Here is a 26,235-nt window from a genome sequence, read left to right on the forward strand (position 1 = left end):
TTGTATGTTCTGTGAGAAGAGAACTAGACTGGAGTACATAGCTTTCAAATGAATTCAGTTTAAGAATGCTGCACCAGTGACTATGGCTGCAAAACAATTTCCTCCAAATCAAAGTGTTCACAGGTTGTATGAATGCCATACACACAACCCAGAATCCTATGTAATTAATAATTGCTTTTTTAAATAACATCTACATCTGCTACACAGCCAAAGTGGTTTGAAATCATACCACTATTCCAAAAAATATGTCAGTCCCACTGTAATAGTGTGCTGAAGCCCCTTCCCTCATACTCTGGTGTGGTTTTACCTTCATTTTTGAGGAATCAAGAAGCAGGCAAGAGAACAGCACAACTATGAGACTACCTTCTTCCCACAGCTACAAAGGCTTGTAGGCTTGGAGTAGCTAAATATGGGAAAAACACTGTTCAGCTAGGAGGAAAAAAATAAATTAGTGCAAAAAATTAAAAAAAGAAGTAAGAAAAGCAAAAGGAGCAAGCAATCTACAATCACCACAAACCAAATTAAACCAACTAGAAACAGCAGTATGTAAGATTTTCCAAAAGTAAAAAGGAGTGGGTTTTGTCTACTTTCCGTTCAGGTTAATGTCGCATTAATGCTCATTAACCCTCATGTCGTGTGAAAATCTACCCACTTTTGCATTTCCCCCCAGTTTAAATTCAATTTTTGCAGAGGATCGGTCCTGTGTGATAAACTCCTAAGATTGTTGATGTTCCTCCCTCCTATCTTCACTGCTCCTTCTAATTATAGTAAACATAGCATATTTAATAGGGAAAAATATACAAGTTGTACATGTCTACAGTATGAATACAATGCTACATTGGAAGTTTATCTTACAAATTCAGATTTTTTTTTAAAAAAAGGTCTAATCAATACATCAAATAAAGCCATTACTAGGTAGCAGCTAAACCGTTCTATTGCAATTGTCCTAGTAGGTACTATTTGCAGCTACCAACTATGTGGGCCTCACAAACAAGGCACTGAAACACTTCCTCTTCATGAATGATGACTTGTGCCACCAGCACAGAAACGTCACTATAAGAAAATGTTGAAAGGCACTATGAAAGCTGAAACTAAAGCTTAGCTGCAAAGAAAAAGTTTGCATTGGATTGCGACATGCACTTTGCTTTTGACAATGTGAGAAAATGACATACAATACTCCTGGATAATTTGGGTTTAAAAAAGAAGAAGAAAACATTCTGCTAAATATTCTAAAGATCAAGAAATACTTTTCTTGAAAGGCCTCCATGATTAGTACTGACAATGACTCATAACAACAACATGTGATGTAATCAAATAAGGTAACCTTTCTTTTCGTACCACAAACCTGTCATACAATATTTTCACCAATGATGTGCTTTTGCTTAAAGGAAGGCGGGGTTACAACTAAGTGTCAGGGCAATAAATTAGAGGGTCTTATGTCAGGGACATTAGAAGTCAGTAAACATAAGTATATGTTCAGGCTGAGCTGAGAGGGCTCTTCACCACCCCTCCTCCACAAAGCATTTTAAGTCTGCTGAAATTGAATTGCTGCTTGCACAAAGAAGAAACCAAGCAGGCATTAGGAAGTTTAGTTATAAACTCAAGAGTGAAAGAACATTTGCCTCAAGCTGGCCAGCAAGCCCTGCTTCATGCAGCATGAATCCTCTCCTCAATACCTTGTTATTTTCACTGCTACTTCTTCTAACCCTCAGAATCCAGGAGCTGATAGAAGCGTGCAGCTGCGCCCCTGCACATCCTCAGCAGCAAATTTGCGATTCTGCTTTAGGTGAGTCATAAACACTCTATACTTTTTATCCTGCTGGAAGGAAAGCAACAGAAATGAGATTGACTGTGAGCATCCTATTCTGTAATGCTCTAGGGGTTCCAGTTTAATAGCGGTAGTTTGGAGCTCTAAAAGAGGAGGTATAAAGATGGAAATGATTTCTGGCATAGGATGAGAGTATTTGGAAGCAGCTATTCCTGTTTCTTTTGCTTTTCAGCTTGCTCTGCTACACTTTGTTGGAAGTGCTGTGGGAAATCTTTTATGGACGTTCTTTACAGTGAAAAGCACTTTAGCTGAGGTTGACTTTGCAGACATTTAAAATGTAGACTAGTAAGGATATGGGTTATGTAACATGTGTATTGTGCATAGATTTTAGGCTGGTTCTTGCACTACCTTGTGAATAGAACAGAGTAAATGCTGAAACTGTTTGCTTTGATATAATAATCTGCTTTTTTAATTAATTAATTCACTTTAAAATGACTATACCCCAAACTGGCTGTTTAAAAATGTATCTACAGATGAATTTTTTCCAAGATATTCCCTAGAGTTCCTCTTTCTCAGTGCCTAATTTTCTCGATTAGCATTAAATTTATTTAATCCAAAACATATTTCACTACTATACAACACTAGAATAAGAAAATTTTGCATTTTGCAACCTTTTTACTTTATCAGTTGAAGCTATGGCTAGTTGCCTTCCAACCAGAGTGAAGAGTAAATGTAGAACATGAGTTTCTAAAATGTCACAAAATTAGCATTTCTATGGGACAGGCAATACGTTCTGCATACTGATTAATTGCTTTCATGTGGTGACAGAAAATCTTTGTAGCCATGACAAACTCTAAACTCTGTTTAATACCATCAATTAAACTGTTTCCTAATCTGGCTGTGTTAAGTAATGTTTTCATTAAATTACCTATGCCAGACATGCCAGCCTTGAAGTATAGGAAGAATACCAGTTAGTGTTACTTCAGTTTAATAGCTATCAAATGGGTACAAAAGTCAAAATAGTACTCAAAGTGCATCTAATGCTTTTCCTTTGCATTTTTCTGATGCCTAATACTACTTTTCAGTGTAAAATATATTGACATGTTTTGTGCTAGTTAACAGATAAAGACTAGAAAAGAACAGCATAGCATTTTACAGTGTTTATACCAAACAGATGTATTAATATAAAAAAGGAAAAATAAATAAAGATTTGTCCCTTGTTATGATCACAAGATTTTTATTTTGTGTTCTCCAAAATCTGACTATACAAAATTAGTTAAATCTAACTAATAAATATCCTATTCAAGTTTGGTTTGTTTTCTTACTTCAAAGTAAGCAAGTAACTCCATTCCTATGATGCATGAAGGTGAACTGAGCAGATTAAATTCTGTCTTTTCTTTATATGAGTATCTTAACAAATAAAATGCTATATTGTATTTGGCTTTATCTACTGAATGTTTTCTAACTCTACAGGTAGTTGCAGGAAATGAGGACTAAACAGTATTATATGCTACAGGCTGAGTACCCCTGTTTTGTAATTCCAAAATCCAAAATCCAAAACATTTTTCATGAGTGGATGAGATAGTGATACCTTTGCTTTCTGATGGTTCTGTGCACATAATCTTTGTTTCATGCACAACATTATTTTTTTATGTTTAAAATTACCTTAAGGCAATGTGTATAAGGGGTATATGAAGCATAAATGGATTTAATGTTTAGACTTGGGTTTCATCTCCAAGATATTTCATTATGTATATGCAAATATTCTAAAATCTGAAAAAATCAGAAATTTAAAACACTTCTGGGCCCAAGCATTTTGGATAAGGGACACTCAACCTGTATAGAAAAACTGGATCATGTGGATTCCAGAGAGTTATCTTACTTTGTCATATGCAATAATAGTGAATTCGGCTAATCAGTATCAACAGGACTGAGGCCAAAATAGATCCATTTTGCACACAATAACTATCGCTTTTTTGTGCAAACCTCAGGAAATACAATAATCTTCATAAGAATAGAAAACAAACACCCGCCCTTCTTGCAAGTAGTGCCATGAAAACTGAGCATGCCCTGTGGTCAAATGTCATTAAAGTGGGATGTCTATTTCTTTGGAAATGGACAAATTTTGACTTCCTTTGTAAATCTACAGCACTATATAAATAAAGTATAATAATAATAATAATAATAATAATAACTGCATGCTAACAAAAGTAAAAATGATAAATAGCACTATTTTGAGTACTTTTTCATATTATAAAAAGTGAGTTAGTAACTCCTCCCCACAAAAAGAAAGTCTATATTATACAACAGGATGGATACTAGATTTGTGTCAATGTGTCAATATGTCAATGAGTAAAAACTCTTTCCCCCATCTTTTAGCTTCCAGTCTTTTTCATAATTTTGTTGTTTAAACATGACATGTGAAAGAGGAAGGGTGGTGCAAGACTGAGTCCTGAATATACTGATGGTGGGCAGTGTAGACAAATGAAATGTAGGTGAGAAATGATACCTGTAAATACATCAATAAAAAGGCTTCACTTCCTCCACGATGAAATAAATATGCACAGAGACAGAGAAAATACAATAGTGAAATCAACGGTGAGTCCGTTTTGGCTCTGGAAAAAAAGGCCCACGGAAGGTTTGGTGAAGTTGGGTCTTCATGCCCCCCACCCCCAGGCTATGAGCCTGCAACAGACCTTCTACAAATGACCACTGGCTAATTCAGAACCTTCCCAAAATGAAACAAGGAGCACTTTCATTGTAGCATTTGTCTGTGTGATTAGTGGTGTGACATTTTGGCTATTCCTGTCAGGGCAGCTTTTGTTATTTGAAGCTATGCCTAGTTTCTAAACACCCTTAGCTACCAAACTGGCCAAAGTAACTTGAGAGAAATCTGATGGGAGTGTGAGATTGAGAGATAACGTGTGGGAAGACTGCACACAGAAAATAAAGATATGAATTTTAAAAGCACATTATGAATGATATATAGCAATGGTAGCTGTGCACTGTAGTGGAGCATATATAGGACACTGTCAACACTTTTCCATACAACCATACAAAGGCAACCTAAGAAACTAAGTTCTGTGACCCACTTTGGTAAAACTGTGACTATTCCCCAAGCCATGGCAATTTTTCTTAACCGCCTCTCCCACAATCTTACTCAGCCTTGTCTCCACTAGGAAGCAATTTCTTTCATTATGTTTCAGATTGCACTTTAACAGTTGTTTTAAATAATCATCCTAACTATCCAGAACTGTATTGCATGTTGTTTCTATTCACTATTAAGAATTACACATTGCATGTCTATTTTTTTCTGGACACACAGGAGTAAAAACTTGTTACCAAACAACTGGAAGGAGATGTGTCCTTACTTTTTCAGCTAACAGATATAGGCAGTGACAGTGAAACATCAACTCCCATGAGATCCTAGAGGGCAGTGCAAGTAAAGGGAGGTCAACTCTTAGGCAATTATCACACAGAGCCTTAGCATCCCTGAAAAGTGGCTAAATTGTCTGTAAAGCACATGGGTGTGATAGCCAATCGCACTTGCCTCCCATGATTTAATCATCATAGAGGTGTCCCATTCCTCTCCTGTCATCAAAGCATTCACAGAGCAGCCATTTTCAACAATGGGAACTTCAGTTACTGGGAAAATGGCTGCTCTGTGAATGCTTTGATGATGGGAGAGGAGCGGGACACCTCAATGACAATTAAATCATGGGAGGCAAGTGTGATTGGCTATCACACTTGCACGCTTTACAGACTATTTAGCCATGTTTTTGGGATGGTAAGGCTCCATGTGATAATCACCTTAGACTGTTTAGCTACAGCAGTCCTCTGAGTCTTGGGCAAGTCATGCCCTCTCAGCCTCAGAGAAAGGCAAAGCCAGCCCTCTTCTTAATAAATTCTGTCAAGAAAACCTCTCATGGTTGCCATAGGTCAGAAACAACTTGAAAGCACACTACAAAATCTCCTGCTCCTTTCCCATCTGACTAGTCTGGCCATCTCCAGGGCTTCGCAGGGCAGATACTCTGGCTTTGCAGGGCAAAGACTCTTCTTTTGCAGCATATTCAAATGCACCACAGGCCTCTTGCATGTCAGACAAACACATCCCTCAGGGTGCCATCCTGTCCCCCATGCTATTTAACATTTATATGAAGCCGCTGGGAGAGATCATTCGGAGACATGGGGCACAGTGTTATCAGTATGCTGATGACACTCAGATCTATCTCTCTATGTCCTCGACTGCTGCAGCGACTAAGGATGGCATCTCTCCTCTGGATGCCTGACTGGGGTCAGTAATGGGCTGGATGAGGGAAAACAAACTCAGGTTGAATCCAGAGAAAATGGAGGTACTCATGATAGATACTCCTGGTCCAGGGATGGAGATTTGCCAACCAGTCCTGGATGGGATTACACTTCCCCTAAAGGACAAAGTTTGCAGTTTGGGAGAACTCCTGGACTCACCTCTACAATTATCATCTCAAGTGGATGCAATGGACATGAGTGCTTGGTATCAGCTTCTGCTGATACACCAACTGCATCCCTACCTGGACCAAAAGGACCTTGAAACAGTGGTACACACACTGGTAATCTCTTGTTTAGATTTCTGCAATGTGCTCTACATGGGGCTACCTTTGTACCAAGTTCGGAAGCTTCAATTGGTTCAAAATGTGGCAGCCAGATTGGTCACCAGAACATCTAGGTTAGACCATATAACACCAGTGTTAAAATCCCTTCACTGGCTGTCCAATCAGCTTCCGGGTGCAATACAATGTGTTTGTTATTACCTTTAAAGCCCTACATGACTCGGGCCCAAGTTACCTGCGGGAACGCCTCTCCCTACATAATCCGTCCCACACTCTGGGAGCAACTGGGAAGAATTTATTAGAACATACTAAGACCAGGTTAATAACAACTTTCCACAGAGCGTACACAGCCATAGCCCCTAAGTTATGGAACAATCTGCCAGAAGAGATCCATCTCATCACCACCTTAGATGTCTTTAAGAAGGCATCGAAGACGGATCTCTTCTGGTGGGCCTACTCACCCAATCTTTTATAAAGAATGAATAAAAACTCCCACTTCTGGTCGGAACTGCCTATTTTAGATGATGATTTTATTGCCTGAATTGTATTTTTAAATGATGTTATTATTTTATTGTAAACATTTTAGATGTTATAATTGCATTTTTGTTGTAATCCCACCTCGATCCATTGGGAGAGGTGAGAAATACAAATAAAGTTAATTATTATTATTACTGTTGCTGCTGAATTTTAATGGAAGCTATGACAATGGGGAGAAATGTTATGGTGGCGGCTGAATTTTGGTGATGGAGGTAGGGATATAGTTTCTGGTGGGTTGAAAGGAGGGTACCATGCAGTCACACCATGCTTGGAAGTTGTTTGTTTCTTGTCTACACTGATGAAGTGTGACTCTGCAATGGAATCTCTTTGAGCTCTACCTGGATGTGCTTGGTATTAAACCTGGGGTGTTAAGAAAATGAAAATACCACCAAACGACTCTTGCCAACAAACCAAAAGATGGACCTTTCCTAAATTTGAATGAGGCAGATGGAAGTACTGTGCAACTACTGTATGTAACTCTATCAACCAGTTATGAGAATGCAGATGTTTATGTGCTGGCCTAGTGAGCTTGTGTTGTGTAATGTGGAAGATCATGGATAGAATTCTGAAATCTGTAAGATGCATGCCCAAGTGAACTAATGGATATCAAATGCCCCACTTAAAAACAGCTATAGGGTTTATAGTTGAAGAGATTTCATTCTATGCTATGAAGAATGAAGAAGAAAAGTTCCATATGAATGAAGAAAATGATACAGAAGATTCATAATCAGTGTTGTATTCAGGTTCACTTTTTCTACCAAAACATTTAACAGTACCACTTTTTTCCATACACATGCTACAGCTATCCAGCTGCCTTCTCCCTCTTCCACCTAGGTATTACAGAGCCTTTACTTTCACATGAAGGTACCTTTCTTTCCTGCAGAATGTTGGGGAAAGGCTTTAACAATGTATCCGCTCTCAGCGTCAGCTGATGTACTACCCAAAGGAGCCATACTCCATCTAATACATGTAATGAGAAGCCCTACTTTCATGTGGTAATTATTTGTGGCCTGGCAATACATGTTCTGGAAGGGGAATTACAGGGCTTGCCATAGCATAGATCCTCCATGGCAGCAGTGGTGACAGAAATAGCAGAAAGTAGGGAAGAATTTAACATTACCTTGCTCCGCCCACACATCTCCCTCAACTGAAAACAAATCTTTTCAAGAGTGATATCCCACACTCTGTGAATGCCAGAGCACTTCTCCTTTGTGTCATGGCTAGCCACAATTTGCTGAAAGTTCATACATAATCCCAGCCCATTGGGTTTAAGATGCTGGTTAGTTATAAAGCCAGAAAGAATTGTGTTCCATATTTGCTCCCTGATACCATGTACCAGTTAACAGGCTTCTGTAAATGTGCTCATTTTGTACATAACAAGCTGTGTTTTCCTTGCTCAAAATTGGAGTGGGCAACTTTTTGGTAATGGAAGGAAGTTGGAAATATTTTCTTTCTTTCTTTATGAACAAACCCACAAACCTCAGCATATGAAATGTCAAAGTCCCTGTCAGCAATTTTATTATGACTCCTGAAGCTCTGGAACCCATTAAAAACCTGCTGACATATTAATCAGCTAACTTGGGTGATCCAGTATTTTACCATTGAAAGAAAGGTAGCTAATTTATGTTATTATCACAGTTGGGATTTCTAAATTGACTACCATTCATCACACTAACAATACTTGATTCCAGCTAAAATAAGGCTATTCCACAGAGCTAAATTGGATGAGGCAGCTCATACTACTGCACATGAGAGTGCCTGAATCATTACAATTTTGATTAACCAGAATTTTTATATCCCTGTATTTTCTTCAGGACTGCAAGACAGAAATATCTTTCCCAATATTGTATTTCAGACAAAACATGCTGAATTTTCTTCTAGAAGCTGTTGAATCAAATTTAGAATCGTGTCACCCTTGATGTGATTTTCTGGTACATTGTATCCTCTTCTCAAATGTGCCATCCATCCATGGCAGTTAATGCACATGTTTCATTTACATTAAGGCATCCACAAACCATTTCTCATCTACTGTTTGCCTGAATCAAGATTCCTTTCCCTCTTCGTCTGACCTTATTATCATGAGGTCAGGTGGGTAGAGGATTCCACCTTAGTTTATGAATGTTGCTTAAGCCCAATGGAATCATTGTCTGGCAGGCAGAAATGCCAGTGGTGCAGTGGTGGGAAAACATGGAGAAATGCAGCTATTTCTAGGAAACTATGCAAAGGATGACAAACATGCCACAAAAGGTCTTTAGCATGTTGCAGAATTCCATCTTGAAAATCTTGAAAATTTCCTTTCACTTCTGTAGTTAAGAGCTCAAAGAATGATAAAACGGGCATCTTACTAGCTCCAAATGCACATTTTTCTACATTTTGAGGTGTCTACCAAAACACACACACAACACTTTTTGAAAATGTTCTCTGGCAGATCAACTTAGTTGCCTCCATTTCTGGAATGGCAGATGATGGAGGTGTTGGAATTCTGTGTACTGTCATCTCCTCTTACTCTTCACAGTTTACCACTATACCACTCAAAGAACCCTGAAAGAATCCTCCATCCTATCTTCTTGCCTCTGGAGAAATTCACATTTGGGAGTACAAAGTCCAGCACAGATATGTGGCTTCTAAGACAGTGGAGATGGTGGCTACAAGTATTCTCTTTCTAACCATCTATTTTTTAAAAGAGGACTTAACATTCAGTCCAGTAGATACCTGTGGTCTGTGATGCTGATGTAGGAATCTTCTATGAGCATTTTCTTCTAAGTAGTGTATTTCACTTCACTTAAGTGGCCTTAATATCCAAATGGTGCCATCTGTATGACAATCTTATGATTACAGTGTTGGTATGTAAGTACCAAGAGAAAGAACAAAAATACTCTAGGATAGAGATAGGGGAAGAGGGGTGAGAAAAACCTAGGTCTAAATTTTTTAGGAGTGTTAGTGAAGGCTGAGGAGCTGTGAATTTCCCATCCCAGTAATCCAGAAGCAAAAACGGGGAAGGGAATTCTAATGTTTAAATGCTAAAAGGGTGGATGACAGCAAGGCAGGAAATCTTGGGCACTTGGATCTGCCTTTACATTTAGAGTTGGAGCTTTCCACAGGAGTAGAAGAGAGTGCATAAAATGACAGTGTCAGGACACCTAAGGGAGGCCTGATATTGGATTGATCCAAGGCACTCTGCTGCCTGAAGTGCAGGACAAGATAACAGTGACCATTCACCACTGGAGAAGTGACCATTCTACCAGAAAAGCTGACTACACTCACAACTGAATCTTGTGATGGGATTTACATCTCCACATTCTAGCTTAGGGAATACATGGCAGGATGCATGGGACACATACAGTAGCTCTGTCCTACAAGAGAAGACTTACAACCAGGGGCTTCCGCCATGGGTCTTACCCATGGCGGGTAAGTGTCCACAAACTGCTATCGAAGATTATCACATTTTTCTTCTTAAAGTTATAGACTACTGGAATGGGAAGAATGGCACAAAGGAGAGAACATACCAAGCAATAAGGGGAAGAAAGAATCTAAGAATTTGGAAGACCGGCAGCAACTTATTTTAAGAACAGTATATGTGTAAGTTAGCTAATGTACAGGAAAGGAATATATAACCCATTATCTGACTGACCTTGGTATTTTTCTTGACAGATCAGTAAATAAAGTACTTCAGGATTTTACATTCCATGATTTTATTTAGATTTTAAGGGTACTGATTCAGATACTTTTGTTTTGTAAAGCATCATGTACACTGGTTACAAGAGGGAAGGAAGGACAATTTTCCCCATAGAGGTAGATATATAGCTTCCTATTTTAACACAGTGAAATGTACTAGAGACCTGTGTTGTGGAAAACTGTTTTTATTTTGTTTTGTTTTTATACTGAAAAGTTCATTGCTTTCTCTTTGTGTTGGCACCAAGATTCCTACAACCTTTGACATCATTTCTCTGCTTTGTTCCAACTACTGATGCATCTCTGTTTTATTCTCTACTGTTGGATACCCTGCACGATTACAGTACTTTGACCTATTTCACCCGTGAGCAAGAGATGTTCCATGGTGGGGGAAAATGATGAAAATGAAAATAATGGGGTGGGTGGAATAACCAAAGTAGCCATAAACAAGGTGAGATGGAGAAAATATCAGGACTGATCTTTCTGTGGACTATCTTCCTAGAGAACAGGAGAAGAAAGATATATATGACTCCATATTCAGTGCAACTACTGTTTCAAAGCAACTGTACATTGATACATTAGTATCTATACTTTTGTCAGAAATTGTCTTTCCCTAAAGGTAGGAAAGTGGAGATAGGAAAGTGGCTATTGTCCAAAGGAAGCACTACTGCTTTTTAACAGCACAATGGTTGCCGAGGAGGGGCCAGAGTAGATAGCTTTTCCTCCTCCCTGAAACCACAAGGAAAATCCATGCCCAAGACAATTTTTACAGTCCCTTCTCTCCTATCCATTCTGGCTACCTCCCATTGATAGATACACAATCCAAAATGGTATCAGGGTTGCACTTCCAGAACTTTGATGAAATCCAGTTGAGATATTCTGGTTACCTGGAATTACTTTCAGAGGGAAATCCAACAGTTATACCCACGTCTTGTTTTTAGTGAAAACATTAAGATATTGCTAAATATTTTGTAACAATAGTAATGATTTATGCTTTTTCAAAGATTATGTACCAGTAGAGAATAAGAAGAGAGCTAGTGTGGTGTAGTGGTTTGAACATAAAACTAGGACTCTGGTGATTGGGTATGAGTCCATGCCTGGCCATGGAAATCCCCTAGGTGACCTTGGCCAAGTCAGATCCTCTCAGCCACAGAAAGCCATGTGATAGGTTCACCTTAGGGTTGCTATAAATCAGAAATAACTTGAAGTCACACAACAGCAGCAAATGCAGCAGCAACAACAACAGCGACAAGATAATAAGAACAGATGCATCTTATTTGTAACAAATATTTTGTTTTAATTTCTTTGCAGTGATTCGAGCAAAAATTTCTAGTGAAAAAGTGATTGCACCAAGTGAGGATCCTCTTCATACTCACAAAATGATCCGGTATGAAATCAAACAAATAAAGGTACATAAAATCCCTTGTCATCCTTTAAGCTAAAACACCAATTAATAATATAACACTAAACAAATTCACTGTTCCTTCAGAGAAAGCCTTTGTGAACATTTTCTCACTGAGACCTTACTCTGAATTCCATTGTATGGAAAAAAAAAAAAAAAAACAGGGATCAAACTGTAACTTACAGATAGCAAGTGATTATGAGCTGAAAGCATGATAGTGTTCCAGAGATCTGATTCCACCAGAGCTTCATCTCTGAGCAATGAGATTTGCAAAGAAAGCCTGTATTTACTACCCAATGACCAATCAGAAAAGAAAAAAAGCTAACTGACAAAAGAGTGAACAGTTACTGCTTTGACAGTGGGGTTTTTTTAAGCACTCAAGGATTCTCTACTTCTAGTAATGTGCTATCTCCATTATGAGCAAGACCTTCTATGTAGCAGCTTCAAGGCTTCATAAACTGCTATCAAGAGAAATATGCCGGCCCTCCTTATCCATGAATTTTTTATCCATGTTTTCAAGTATCTACGGCTTGAAAATATTCAAAAACAGTATAAATTCCAAATAGCAAATTTTGATTTTGCCATCTTATACATAGGGCACAATTTTACTATGCCACTGTATTCAATGGGACTTGAGCATCCACTCATTCCTATTACCATTGAACAATAATTGCTTCCCCTACCACTAAAATGATTTTGTTGCTGTGCAGTGTCTTTTCCTTTTTTATCTTTTTCACTGTTGCTATAGTTTATTTAGACTGCATCATTTTATGGACGCTTTACTGTTATTGTTTAGGAATCACTTTATAAATTAATATGCAAATGTGAAATACATTTTTTAAAAGTACAAGCAAAAAGGCCACCAGGAGAATCTTTTTCTCTAGCACAACTATCCTTGCATGCTCAGGAAGCCTTACTGGCCTTACCCTCTCCTGAAAAGAGGGGACCATGCAGCTGATGCCCTCTGAAATTAAACAGCGATTCACAAGGAGAAGGGCTCCATAGTGATAGTGTGATGGTTCCTTTTCCGTAAATTAATCTTCCATGGGATGCTCTGAACCAGCTCTTATATGGTGACTTTACCCATGACTACAAGAAAAGCTCTCTGATAGCAATCTCAGACAGTTACTATTGATTTTATCAATGTAAAAGAACATCACTATAGTTTCTTTAAACACATCCATATCAAAAATAAGTCAATAATGTGGCTTAGACTGAAACCAGCAGTGGCGCTCCTGCTGTGGGATACTCTGCTGAAAAGAGGGGACCATGCAGTTGTGGAAAGCCAGGGAACCCTCTGGAATAGTGTGGGAGTGTCTATGACTATGGTGGTTTACAGACCGTCCCTTTGGGGCGACTTGTACCCACCCCTTTCCCTGATGGATCGGAGCCTCAGCTGCCACAATGGCAGCCCTGAGACCCCGATTCACCGCTTTTCCAGGCTGCAGGGAAGTGGCAAAAGGCACTTTCCCCATGGCCAGGAAAGGGGTGTCCTTGGGGCTTGAAGCCCCAAGGACACCCCGACAGAGACGGGGAAAGGAGAAAGGGGCCGCTCTTTCTCCTTTGTGTTGCTGGCGCAGCTGTTTAAAGGCTGCGCCAGTGACACAAAACTCAGAAGGAGCTCCAAAATGGAGCTCCTTCCGGCGCCGCAGAAAGGGCGCCACAGGCACCCTTCTGCAGCACCAGGACGTCACGTCCGTGTCGCTCCATTTGGAGGCGGCACGGCCGTGACGTCCTAATGGCGGCCCTCATGTAGAATGGGTGCCGCCATTTTGTACGTACCCTGTACGTACTAGGGTTGGGGGCATCTGAAAGAGACGCCCCCGGGCAACCCTAGTACGTACGGAGTACGTACTAGGGTGCCCGTCTGGAAAGGGCCAATGAAAACCATCTCTGAAACAAAGTACAGCAAAAAAGCTGGAAACGATTTGGGACTGTTATGTGAGTGTGTGGGATAAACCATTAAAACACTAAAAAAATCAGAAGGCAGTCAGATAAATTTAGGCTGCAATTCTATCCTACTTTAACCACTTAGTACAAGGGTAAGAGGTATAGAAATAGCTATTGCTATTCCAATTTCCTTGGAAACAAAGGCTGTCAAAATAAATGGGACATCTCTTGAGTAGACAAACTGATAATGCCTTCCTAACTGGTATTTCACAATTAACAATTTGTGTGAGAGAGAAAAGTTATGCAAGCTTCAGAAGGCTTACTTTTCCACAGGACTCAAATTTAAACTGCAGTTACTGTCATGGATTCTTTTGGCTTAAATGGATTCCATAGCATTTATACATTGAAAAAACTCCACTGATTCCTGCCATTTATAAGATAGAATGTTATTTCTATAACTTATAAATATGGTCCATCACGACAACGTATCAAATATATCTAATTTAACTTAGTTAAATTTTATCCATGGTATGTCATAATGGCAGCTATCATTTACTCGCTTGTTGCTATTTATTTCATTAAAACTTTAGCTTCAGTATACTCATGGACTATTAGTTACACATTTTCAAACGTTATTAAAACTCTTGGGCCTTGGTTGTTAAAGCTGCTTACAGTTGTCAACATTTAGTATGATGTAATCATAACAGCTTATTTATGGCTACGTTCCAATATTATTGTAAATTATGAGAGGCATTGAGAAGGTGCTCAGTGTTTCACTTCCCTTTCAAACATGAGTATTTCAAACACAGGGTTTGTTTTATTTAAGAAAGCATACTACAGTCCATTCCATTTGATGAATATTCTATGCATAGTATGGAATTACAGCAGGAACTGACATTGACATTACGAATGCATGCATGCATGCATAGATAGATAGATAGATGGACAGACAGACAGACAGACAGAAGTTTACCTTGCAAATACATATAAGCAGTGAAAAGCAGATGCCATTCTAATAAGTGGTAAAGTGATTTCATGTAAATCAGAGAAAGAGAAACCAAAATAATCTTCATGAGAACAGAGGCAAGGGAAAGTCAGCACTGATGATGTCATTACATGCAGTCATTACAAAAAATTGGGTTTACTACAATACTAGAATTCAGCCTTAAATAATATGCCATCAAATATGCCTTTTTTGTTTGCATGAAGAGTTTGTGTATTAGACATCACTATAGATGCCTGCAGTGCTACCCCAACAGGGGGTCCATGGACTAGTGCCAGTTCCCAAGCCATTAGCTGCTGGTCACTGGTGTGTCTCCTGGAAAAACAAAACAAAAGAAAACACAATTGTGGCCAACAGGCACAAACATAATAGTGGTTCCTAGTGGGCAACAAACTGCCAGTCCCTAGTGGGGAAAAACTGCCAGATCATTCATGAAACTATCAGATGTACTAAGCACCAAGTAGCATTTCTAAACTCCAAAGGGAAATATTTGCCTGCAGCATTGGGCAGTGGGACTTCAGTTTCTGCCCTGGTTTGTAGGCTTAGGTCTAATCTGCCCTGCAGAAAAAAAAATGGATTTGTTGTTTTGTGAGATATTTAGTCTTCTCTGTCAGAGTTCTGATGTCACAACAAACTATGAATCCCAGGATTCCATATCATTGAGACATAACAGCTAAAGTGGTGTCAAACTACATTATTTCTGTGGTACAGATTAGACCTTAGTCTGCCAGTCACCCAGTGTACAGATTCTTGTAGGCAGAAGCTCACAAACAGCTACAAAGCAGAGCTACCAACAGATTATGTAGTGCCAACATGTTGCCCTGTATGCACCTGATTGTCCCACACCATCCCCTGCACCTGGTATCACTGGACATAGAAATGCATTTTCATGAGGACAGAAAACCAAGCTATGCTAAACACACAGAGAGGTACTGTAATAGGAATAATTAACTATAACACCTTTTTTTCCTCCTACCCATACAGATGTTTAAAGGATTTGAAAAACTGAAAGATGTTCAGTTTGTCTACACACCATTTGATTCATCACTCTGTGGGGTGAAATTAGAAGCCAACAACAAGAAGCAGTATCTCCTTACAGGTAAAATCAATGATGTATTTGATAGAAGTGTAGCATTTAGTAGAATATATGTTAATGCAAACAGTTAACTTATTTTTCGTATTTGAAAATGGTGATAGTTTATAAACTACTAAAAGAAGATAAATATGAAATACATAATCCTAACAGTAAACCAGACAGCTGAGTGCTTATCACTTTGGAAGAGATATAGCTTTAGGTTTGAAAGAAATATCAGTAACCCACCCACTTGCAAGAACAACTGAGCGTGCATTCTAGACTATAGAAAAGCACAGCTAAACATCACTTCAACTGCTGTAGCTCCATCCTATAGAATCCTGGCATTTACAAGGTGTTTAACCTTCTCTGCCAAAGAATGTTGGTGCCTCACAAAACTAAATACCAGGATTATATAGGATGGAGCTATGGCAGTTCAAGTGGTGTCAAATGGCATTGTTTCTACACTGCAGATGCACCCTGAGTGTCCTCAGTGGCCCCACAAGAGCCACAGAATGTTCTGTACTCACTTGCCTAGAAGTAAGCTATATTGGACTCAATTAAATCCAATATACTTAATCCTGAGTAGACATATGTAAGGTTTTGCTGTCACCATTGGGAAAAGTACAATGTGCATTGATTTAGTGGTGCATATGTAGTGTCCAGAATGCTTTTTCAAACACTGTTTTAATGTATTCTTTAATTCAGGGCAAATTTTAGATGATGGCAAAGTTCTTATCCATTTGTGCAACTACATTGAACCGTGGGATGACCTAACCTTCTCTCAAAAGAAAAGTCTGAATCAGAGATATCAAATGGGCTGTGGCTGTAAAGTAAGTGTCTAGCTATCAGTGCTATAGAATCATTGTATTACTCTTCAAACAAAAGGAAGATTTTTAAATACTCAAAAAATGATCAAAAACATATTTTGTATGGTCAAACAATCCTGACAAGTTGAATCCTGGACTGATGAGAATCTTTGTACTTTGAGACTTATTCTGGGCAAAATGTGCATGTGGTTGTTTTTTGGTGCAGAAAAGGCTGTTTCCTATGGAGAAAATATTGTAATTGGGGAATTATTTTATGAAAAATTCACATGTAGCTGTTTTGTACATGAAAGTCTCTTTTCTGCACACAAAGTAGTATTTCTCTGCACAAATATTAATTTCTACATAGAATATGTTGTTTGCTCGGCAAAACAAAGGCTGTTCCTGTGCAAAGCAGCCAAATGCAAATTTTTGTGTGGCGTATGTCCCAAACTGTGAATAGTCTCCAAAACTGTGTAGTTTTTGAAGACTTTCTCATAGCAGGATGAAAATTGCTCAGATTACTCACTGCTTCTTTCACAAAGAAAATTAGTGAAGAAATATATATGTAAGTGTCTGTGTTGGATTGGGCCATACTGTCTTATAATTATATGCTAGAAGAATCCATCCACCATTTAATATTAGATTATATATTGAGCTGGTCCAAAGATCTAAACTGTTCTGTATAGAAGATATACATCCCTACATTTCATATCTCACAGCAGCTGAATGTTTCCCACATATTTTGGAATTGATGTCATTTCACTGTACAGTGTGAGCCCGCTCCATACACGGGCTTCTCTTCCGCAGCTTTCAGCATACTTGTGCAACTACAGTACAATGTTGTGAATGGTGTGTGCACCTGTGGTGTGCACTGCGTCACACTGCATGCACGTGCCCCATTATTTTCAATGGGGTGCAAGCATACGTGATTTTCCCCTTACGTGAGGGCCTGGGGTCCGGAACGGATCCCTGTAAAAGGAAAGGGAGGACTGTAATTATTTTTAATATCAGTACCTTAGCAGGTATGATAAAATGGAATTGTATTGACACAGTATGTTTTAAAGGAAGATGCATTTAATAAAATTTTCTGTATTTAGATTTCTACCTGCTACATGGTGCCCTGTTCTATTACTACACCAAATGAATGCCTGTGGACAGACTGGCTGATAGAGAGAAAGCTGTATGGGCATCAAGCAAAGCATTATGCCTGCATTAAACGCAGTGATGGAACATGCAGTTGGTATCGTGGTGGCCCTCCTCCAGAGAAGGAGTTTGTTGACATCAGTGAACCATGAATTATGTAATTTCTTCCAAAGCCCCAGGGGTCAAGTCCATCCAACACTGTGTGCGCTCACTGCTGCTTTGAACATCCAACAACTGTCTCTTGCTTAGAAAGAAAAGCAAATTGTGCTTTGCCAATAAAGTACACAGTTTATAGAATTGGCATCCAGACAAGAAGAGCAATGAGTCTCCTGGAGGTAGCTGCTCTCTAATGTTCTTTTTATAGAGGGGTGCTATGTGGGAAAACTTCTTTGTTTCTAAGAATAGTAATTGTGCTGTTTTTTTAAAAGGTAAAATGAATGTACCCAAACAAAACGAGATGAGTCAAAATTTGGACTATTATTTCTGTAAACAAGTTGAATTACAAAACACCTTGTTTTAATCCAAAATGGTATCTTGGCTGGCGATGTGGTGGGGACACTGTTCTGTATAGTCATTTCTCTTTAGTGTTGTGTTCTGAAACAAATGATCTTGGATAATGTATACATAAGATACTATAACAACCTGCTGTAAAAAGTCTGAATGATTAATTTCTCATGCTTCAGAGGATGCAAGTTAACTGTTTTGTGGTGCAAGCGTCATTTAAAATATTATATTTTATCTTTCTGTATACTAAATACATCTAATCTAGCCTTATCTTGAGAATTTATTCATAATTATAGCACATCTTTGATAATCAAAAGCAGATCCAATGTAGGAATTCAATGGAGTGGAATATACTGTAAAACAGAAAGTAAGATTGATTGTTCTATTATGTAATTATAATGGCATTACACTACCAGAGGAATAATATTTGTCAAACAAAAAGGCAATATTATTCTATTATGTAATTAATATAACATTCCAGCATTGGAGGGGATAACATGACATACTATCTCAGAATGAGAAAATTAAAAACAAATTGTGGAGAACTCCTAGAAAGAAGTTCACCAGAGTTGTCATTTTTCCAAGAGAAGAAAAGGACTTCTATAGGTTTGAAATGTACCTAGTTACCACATCATGGTAACTATCTTTAAAAAGCAAACAAAATGAAGAGAGGAAAACATAGGTAAAAGAAGGGGATGGATAAAATGATCATATGAACAGCAAAGGAGAGCTTCTTTTGATTTATAGGAAAACATTTACACTAAGACATTGAGGCAGTTTGAGAACCTCCCAGCTTAGACTAACATTTGGTTTACATGCTGTGCCTACATCAAACATGAGAATTAAAGTATCATTATCATGATTACTCCCACAACCATAAATTTGTAAGTAAACCATCTAATACGTCAGCAATGGCAAATATGCATATCTACTCAGATTATCTGTGTAGACTTGGTAAATGATATCTCTGGGAATTCTGACTGCAACTTCACAATTTTATTGTAAACACATATTATGGGTCACCTGAATTTGTGACCATAAATTTATTGAATGCTGTTTAGTAATTGACCAACTACATTTTGAGGGTACATGATTACATGAATATTTTAAATTTAAATAAGGCATATAATCATGCCATGGTAGACATGCAGCCATATATGTCAGATGTGTACTGTGTGCTATTTTTAAGGTTATACATATTGTGTATGTTGCCCTGAAAGCTTCAGTTATATGGTGACTGACCAGATGGATGAATGCATGAATGAATAAATAAGGTTACAGTTTGCAAACTTGACTTTTGCATTATGTAGTTCAAGGGTTCACTCTGTATAAAGTAAAGTACTCCCAGTTTTTCTACCTTAGTGGCTAAATTGAAATAATCCACTCCTTTAAAAAGTACATTATTCATATATTATTCTGATATTAAATATAAATTTAAGGAATCTAATTTCATACAGTAAATTGTTTTACACAGATTTCTTACCACTTGGGGGCAAAGCAAGAAACATTTGATCTGTCAGGTCTTGGTGAACATATTTCTATGTTTAATTCAACTTCAGTGTAAAATAATTTGCTGATGGCTAAAAATTTACCAACACTGAGATTCCCGCAAACAATATCTCTAAGCAGAATTAATTCATTCAGGCGGATCAATAGTCATTTACCAAGATGTCATTTATATATATGAAGTGAAGTTATTTATTGGGTGCTTCAAGTTGTTTCTGACCTATGGCAATCTTAGTAAAAAGGATTTCCTGTGCCATTCCATTTTTCCTTCAAGTACTGCTTCAGTTCCTTGGATGTTCATTCTTCCAAGAATGAGAACTGTTCATTCATAAGTTACTTGTTCTGTCTCTGTCCAATGCACAACACAGAAGACACCCTCCAGGACTTTCCAGCAGTTCTGGAGGATGGTGTCACTTTCATGTGTTGGTCTTGAACAACACAGATGGATTCTATCTGGCCAACCCCATCCAACCTCAGCCACAGACAGAGGGTTCCTGGAGGCAGAGGGGTTGTTGCAAGAAGGAACAGTGATTACTTCCTTCTGTAAGGGAGCCCTGGTGGCGCAGTGGTTAAATGCCTGTACTGCAGCCATTTACTCGAAACCACAAGGTTGCGAGTTCAAGACCAGCAAAAGGGCCCAAGCTCGACTCAGGCTTGCATCTTTCCGAGGTCGCTAAAATGAGTACCCAGACTGTTGGGGGCAAATTAGCTTACTTGCTAATTAGCTTACTTGCTGTTCACCGCTATGATCTTTGGAATAGCGGTATATAAATAAAACAAATTAAAAATTAATTAATTAATTAATTAATTAAACAAATTAATTAATTAATGATTACTAAAGAACATATGCAGATATAATATGACATTATACTTGCAAATAGGATTATGGCCCTCCTTTGTTACTACAACTTTTATGTTTTAGAATTTTAGATTTTTAAGTTCAGTAAAAGAACTTAAAGTAAACGTTCAAGAAGAATAAAATCTCTTCAAAATAAAATTTCCTCTGGAATCTGATACTTTATCTTAATATCTCTTAATGTTTCATAAAGGTTATGTATTCTGAACCATAACCGCCAAGAATTTCCCCCCCCAGGGAAAACCAGAGCTTGAATTTCTGATTCTGTTTATTTTTTTATTACAGTAAGATCAAAGTTTAAACTACATATTTATTACAGTATGGCAAGAGCTGTCCTCTGCTCTGTACACTTGCATTAAATATTAATGAATAGTTCATATAAATAGATGAAGTCACCAAGAACAGTCTTCAAACTAACACTATTACACTGCAATAAAAACCCCAGGTTGGATTTAAATTTTTGCTTTTAAAGCACTTTTAAGAATATTAAACACAAATGATGTTTTTGCTAACCATAAGAGCAAGGGCTAAATTCAATGTTCCACTGAAGGAACTTTTGAGACTTCCTTCTTTTCTCCCCTCCAGCCCTTTATGTCTTCTGAAACCCACATTTCTCAGATACATGAGGCGGCTAGGGATCTGCATTGAGTGCACCCACCAGGTTCTACTGGAATCCACTCTTTTTAAACAGTGAAAGTCAAAAAATGTATTCTTGTCAAAGTCAATATATTATATTGTTGAAAAAACCGAAAACTTTGCTAAAAGGATGTTAAGTTTCATAATTCCCTTACTCATGTACACATCTTCCTGGAAATAGTAGGGTGGCACTTAGTCCTACCACTGGAGGTCTTCTGAGTAAATATGCATAGGATTGCTTATTTTTAGAAACTGATGCTATGAAGAATACCCCACTTCCTTAAAAGAACAATGAAATGTGAAAATGTTGCTGGGTTTTTTTTTAACTGCCAGAACCGTGTTTAGACAGCTGAATGTGCTTAAGCAACAGTCGATAGCAGTGGCTGACAGGGAAAGGGGTCAAACCATAATGAGTCAGAGAACTGTAGATATAAAGATTAAGATAATATATTTTTGAAGCACATGTGGATGATTTTAATGTGAACACCCTGAAATTCAAGCATCACAGCAGCAAAAAAGCACTGCAAGTAAAGAAATCCTTCCCATTTGTTTATGTTAATTTTTTTTTGCAAAGATACTGTAAGATCCTTCCATTCAATAATAACTGTGTTTTGCACAGGATTTAATAGTTACACATTTTGTTTTCTGCTCTAGAACTGATTTATTACAGTTAAGTTTTTATTTTAAGTCCTTACGTAAACATATCTCAAATTGTCTTTTCTGGGGGGGGGGGGTGTGGAATCTCTTTTCTTCAGTATTTTTATAACAGTTATATGAAACAAATTATTTCAGACTGACATTTTCATTCGATTGCATCTGCTTTATTTAATGTATCCTCCACAACTTTTCATTCCATAAGTGTTGCAAATGTAAATATTCTATGTTTCAAAGAAAGTGGCTGCCCATCTTTGACAATAAATGGTCAGAATCACCACAGTTGTGGATAAGGTCTATTTGTTTATTAGTGCTGGTGGATAAAATATGTGGAGCTTTAATCGATACCAGTATTTTTTCTGAGATGTAGCCTGAACAAAACCCAGTTTTCCCTACCATGATGTTTTCACCATGGTATGTGCATATGCCTCCAAGTTACTTATCGACTTACGGTGACCTCATCAATTTCACAGGGTTTTCTGTACATTTACATCATTTGACGGCAAACATACATTGGATAATGGAGAGTGCTGAAGAATTTCAAAATAAAATCAAGCTGTGCTTTATAGATTACAGGAAAGCCTTTGATTGTGCAGCTCATGAAAAACTATGGATTATTCTTAAAGAAATGGGTGTGCCACATCATTTTATGGTCTGCTAAAATTAAAAATAATTGGATCCTATTGCAAATCTAGCCTGAACTTTAACTAGAAGCCAAAATGACTAAATTGATACTGTCATACTTTGGTCATATCATGACAAGACATGACTCAGTAGTAAAGACAATAGTACTTAGTAATGCACAAGGCAGAAGGAAAAGAGGAATACCACATTCCAGACTCAATCAAGGAAGCCACAGCCATTAGTCTGCAAGTTCTGAGCAGGGCGGTGGAGGATAGGATGACTTGGAGGTTTCTCATTCATGGGATTGTCGTAAGTCAAAGGTGGCTTGATAGCAGTTAACAGTGTTTGCCTATTTTATCTCTCTCTCTCGCCAGTGTACATACCATTGTGTTATACAGTGAAAAATAAAAACAGAAAGATAGAAATGTTATCACTTCATAATAATATAGTTTTCATGTTAATGTAAAAGGATTGAGGCCTCAAACAGATGGCCCATTGGGACAAACCAGAAGTCAGGCATGCATATGATTCACGCCCCCGGATCATGCAGAGGCTGTGTGAAGGCTGTGCTGGGACCGTCTAATATGGCCCAAACCCGACCACAAAAGGAGCAGTTTCTTACCGCTCCTTTTTGCAGACCATGTGGGAATGTGGCAGCTGCCACCCCTCAGGGCCACGGCATCTGGTTGCCATGGTCCTGTGGTGATTGGGGTGGGAGCAGCCTCTGGCTGCTCCTTTTGCTCCATCTGCTTTGAATCTTAAGTTCATTCAGCTGCAAAACTCTTAATAACCTCTCTAAAAAAATCATACTGGGTGTCAGCGTAGCAGTTCAAATCTTGAGGAATTCATGTGCCTCTCTAGATTTCCAGTTGGCACCAGAGTTTTCTGTCTCAACACAAAGGTGTTGTATGTATGTATATATTTATGTGCTTGTTGAACAATGATGCATCAAAATGCCAGGAGCAAATGGCAGGGAGACTGGGAAGGGGGAAATGCAGGTACTTGGGCCCATTGTACCATTTGGAGCAAGGTAAGGAGTGGAGCACCAGCATGGTAACTTGCAAGTCTTCTTGTTATACAAGCCCTGGAAACAGGAGGACAGGGCCTGGAAAAAAAATCCCTGAAGGCTGGTAGGTGACCCTGTTCAAATCTCCAATTGAGTATAAACCTGGAAAAACTCTCCTTGTGTCATGTGTGTTATAAGTCAGGCTATGTTGGATATGAGCCCTAGCAGGAATGATGATAATTGTTTCAGGTACTGGCTACATTTTGCTGCCTGCCAAAATATTCTTCATGGATTCCCACAGCTCTAGGTTGTCACACTACTTGAGACAATCCACTACCACTCCATAATTATCATCTCAATCTGTAGTCTGGATTAACCTGTAACTACATCTTTTCTGAAGTAAATGTGAAAGCACACCAGGAAACTTTCTCACTCTTTCCAAGTGCATCTGTTTTCCCCTCTCTCTGCTTTAGAAAAGGGTTACCTTTGCTTAGTTGCATTTTACTGCTTTTTTTTAAAGGAAAAAAAAATCAGTGCTCCCACTTTTGTAAAAGAAGAAATAATAGGATATCCGTTCTAGCAACCTCAAACTTTCATGACTTAAAAACCTCAAAATACTCTCTCATTCTAAGATATAAAATTCTGAATAGCAAGAGGACAGAGAGGAAAAAAGAAAGGATGGTCAGGAACTGTGAGAAACTCTTGAAGCATCGCAAAGTATCAGCAGAGACAACAACTTTCAGTAATGTGGTTTGGCTCCAACTTTACTACTGACAAAGCTCGCTCTCTGGATCATCCCACAACAGCAAATTAATCTTTTCACAGAAACTCTAAAACCTATGTGCTACTCTGCATAACCCATTGTCCGAACTACTGACTTTACAAAGTCTCTCTCAGAGAAAGAGAATTACAATGAGAAGAATCTTCAGATTTACAGTCATCTCTGCACATTAGCCCTACTGAATTAAGTGGGACTTATTTCAGAGTAGAAATATCTAGTAATGCACTGTTACTTTGACCTAAACATGCATAGGATTGTGCTATAGTCACTTTTAGGGTTTGATACAGGATCACAGGACATTGTAAACATTAACTGTGTGGGAGTAGCAGATATGTTGCAAAACTAGCTATGTTTAATATGTAATTGTGCACAATTTGGTTTGCAAATCTTATTTAAAAAGTGTCTTAGTCATTTTCATCATTGTCATTAATATCATCATTCAGTGTTGGACTATTAGGAAAAACCAAGCATGCCCTGGACATTTAGGCAAGTACTATGGGGGAAATCTAATGTAGAGTTTTTTAAAATAAAAAATGCAAGCTTTTAGCCATTATGATGTTGGAAAGCACTTGGATATGCAAATCAGAAGGCCTTTACTAATCCTGTGGGTACTCTTGCACCATACCATTAGCCAGGAATTCCTGACTACAGCTGAGAATTTTTCAAAGACTACCTCATTTGCTTGCAAAGCAAGAAAGAAACATGCTAAGAATACAAATTACAGAAGCTAGAAATCATTCCAACAGAGCCTAAATTAAGAGACACTTCAGTTTGAACATGTGTTCCAACACACTGAGGATCTAGCCTTCAAACTTCACATAAATTAAACATTAGGTTAACACAGAACATATCTGGGAGAATCACACTGCTCCTCAAAATCTGAAGTGGTGCTCATTCTGCTACCTTTGTGATATTTTTGAAACAAAACACGGTTATACTAGTACTCAAAGCTACCAATGCTGAATGGAGACAGAACCAAGCACCACAGTGTAAAATGGTATTTCAATTTCTACATACCAAACACAGTATTTTACACTTTGTGAAAGACATTATATTTGTATTTCCCCACAGTATTCTATAAAAGATATATTAGCGAAACATTACACCATAACAGAAATCATGTTGAGATAACTTTGCAACCCTGTTCTTCCAGTGGATGGCAGAAAAGAATAGCACAGATGACTATTGCCTGATGCTAAGCAGACTGCTGGCCATCTGTTCAGGAATTAACAGTGGCTTTCATAACCTAGTAACAGAACTAACAATTAAACTCATCACACTTGCAACAGTTTAATGCTTCACTGCCCTATTGCAACTCAAGCACAAAACCCAGACCTCCATCCAATCCTGGAACTAGGGAGGAGCAGTGATTGCCCCTGCATTTCTGCAATTAGGACACAGATACTTCTTGGGCATGCAATCTAACTGGGAGGACATTCCTTTCCAGGCTTAGGAAGACGACTAGGGCTTGTTCTGGCACTAGATAGAAATGCCCTGGAGTTGCATTGGATTTTCATGGTTTCCGAGCACCTGGAAAGCACATTGTCATGGTTGGATGAACTTCTTCTTTTCGAGAATAAAGCTTTTTGCTATGTGATTTTGAAAGTTCTGCATTGCCCTAGGTACATGTTTGGAGCAAGGTAAGGGAGTACAGGAGTATCTCTCACTCTGAAATGGGTTTCAGATGTGCAGCATGAACTGAAAGACAAAGTTCTACCCTTGCATAAAGAGCAGGACCCTGGTGACAATAAGGCCATTAAAAATACCTAGAGCTCTCCCTTTC

At 38.3% G+C, this 26,235-nt stretch overlaps 2 protein-coding genes across 2 annotated transcripts in view; one reads left to right on the forward strand and one right to left on the reverse strand.

Moving 5' to 3' along the window:
• LOC149321509 (synapsin-2-like) overlaps positions 1-26,235 on the reverse strand; it is a 238,285-nt gene that overhangs the window by 71,518 nt on the left and 140,532 nt on the right. The gene's annotated exons all lie outside the window — the stretch shown is intronic.
• TIMP4 (TIMP metallopeptidase inhibitor 4) lies at positions 1,495-22,270 on the forward strand. Its single transcript, XM_089523414.1, has 5 exons — positions 1,495-1,786; positions 11,878-11,975; positions 15,846-15,960; positions 16,642-16,766; positions 17,840-22,270. The coding sequence occupies exons 1-5, from the start codon at positions 1,657-1,659 to the stop codon at positions 18,035-18,037; spliced, it is 666 nt and encodes a 221-aa protein (XP_089379540.1). The 5' UTR covers positions 1,495-1,656; the 3' UTR covers positions 18,038-22,270.

The sequence above is a fragment of the Sceloporus occidentalis genome, unplaced genomic scaffold (genome assembly GCF_023333645.1).
Source record: "Sceloporus occidentalis isolate IW3139 unplaced genomic scaffold, rSceOcc1.0.p SCAF_1, whole genome shotgun sequence".
Classification (NCBI taxonomy): Eukaryota; Metazoa; Chordata; class Lepidosauria; order Squamata; family Phrynosomatidae; genus Sceloporus; species Sceloporus occidentalis.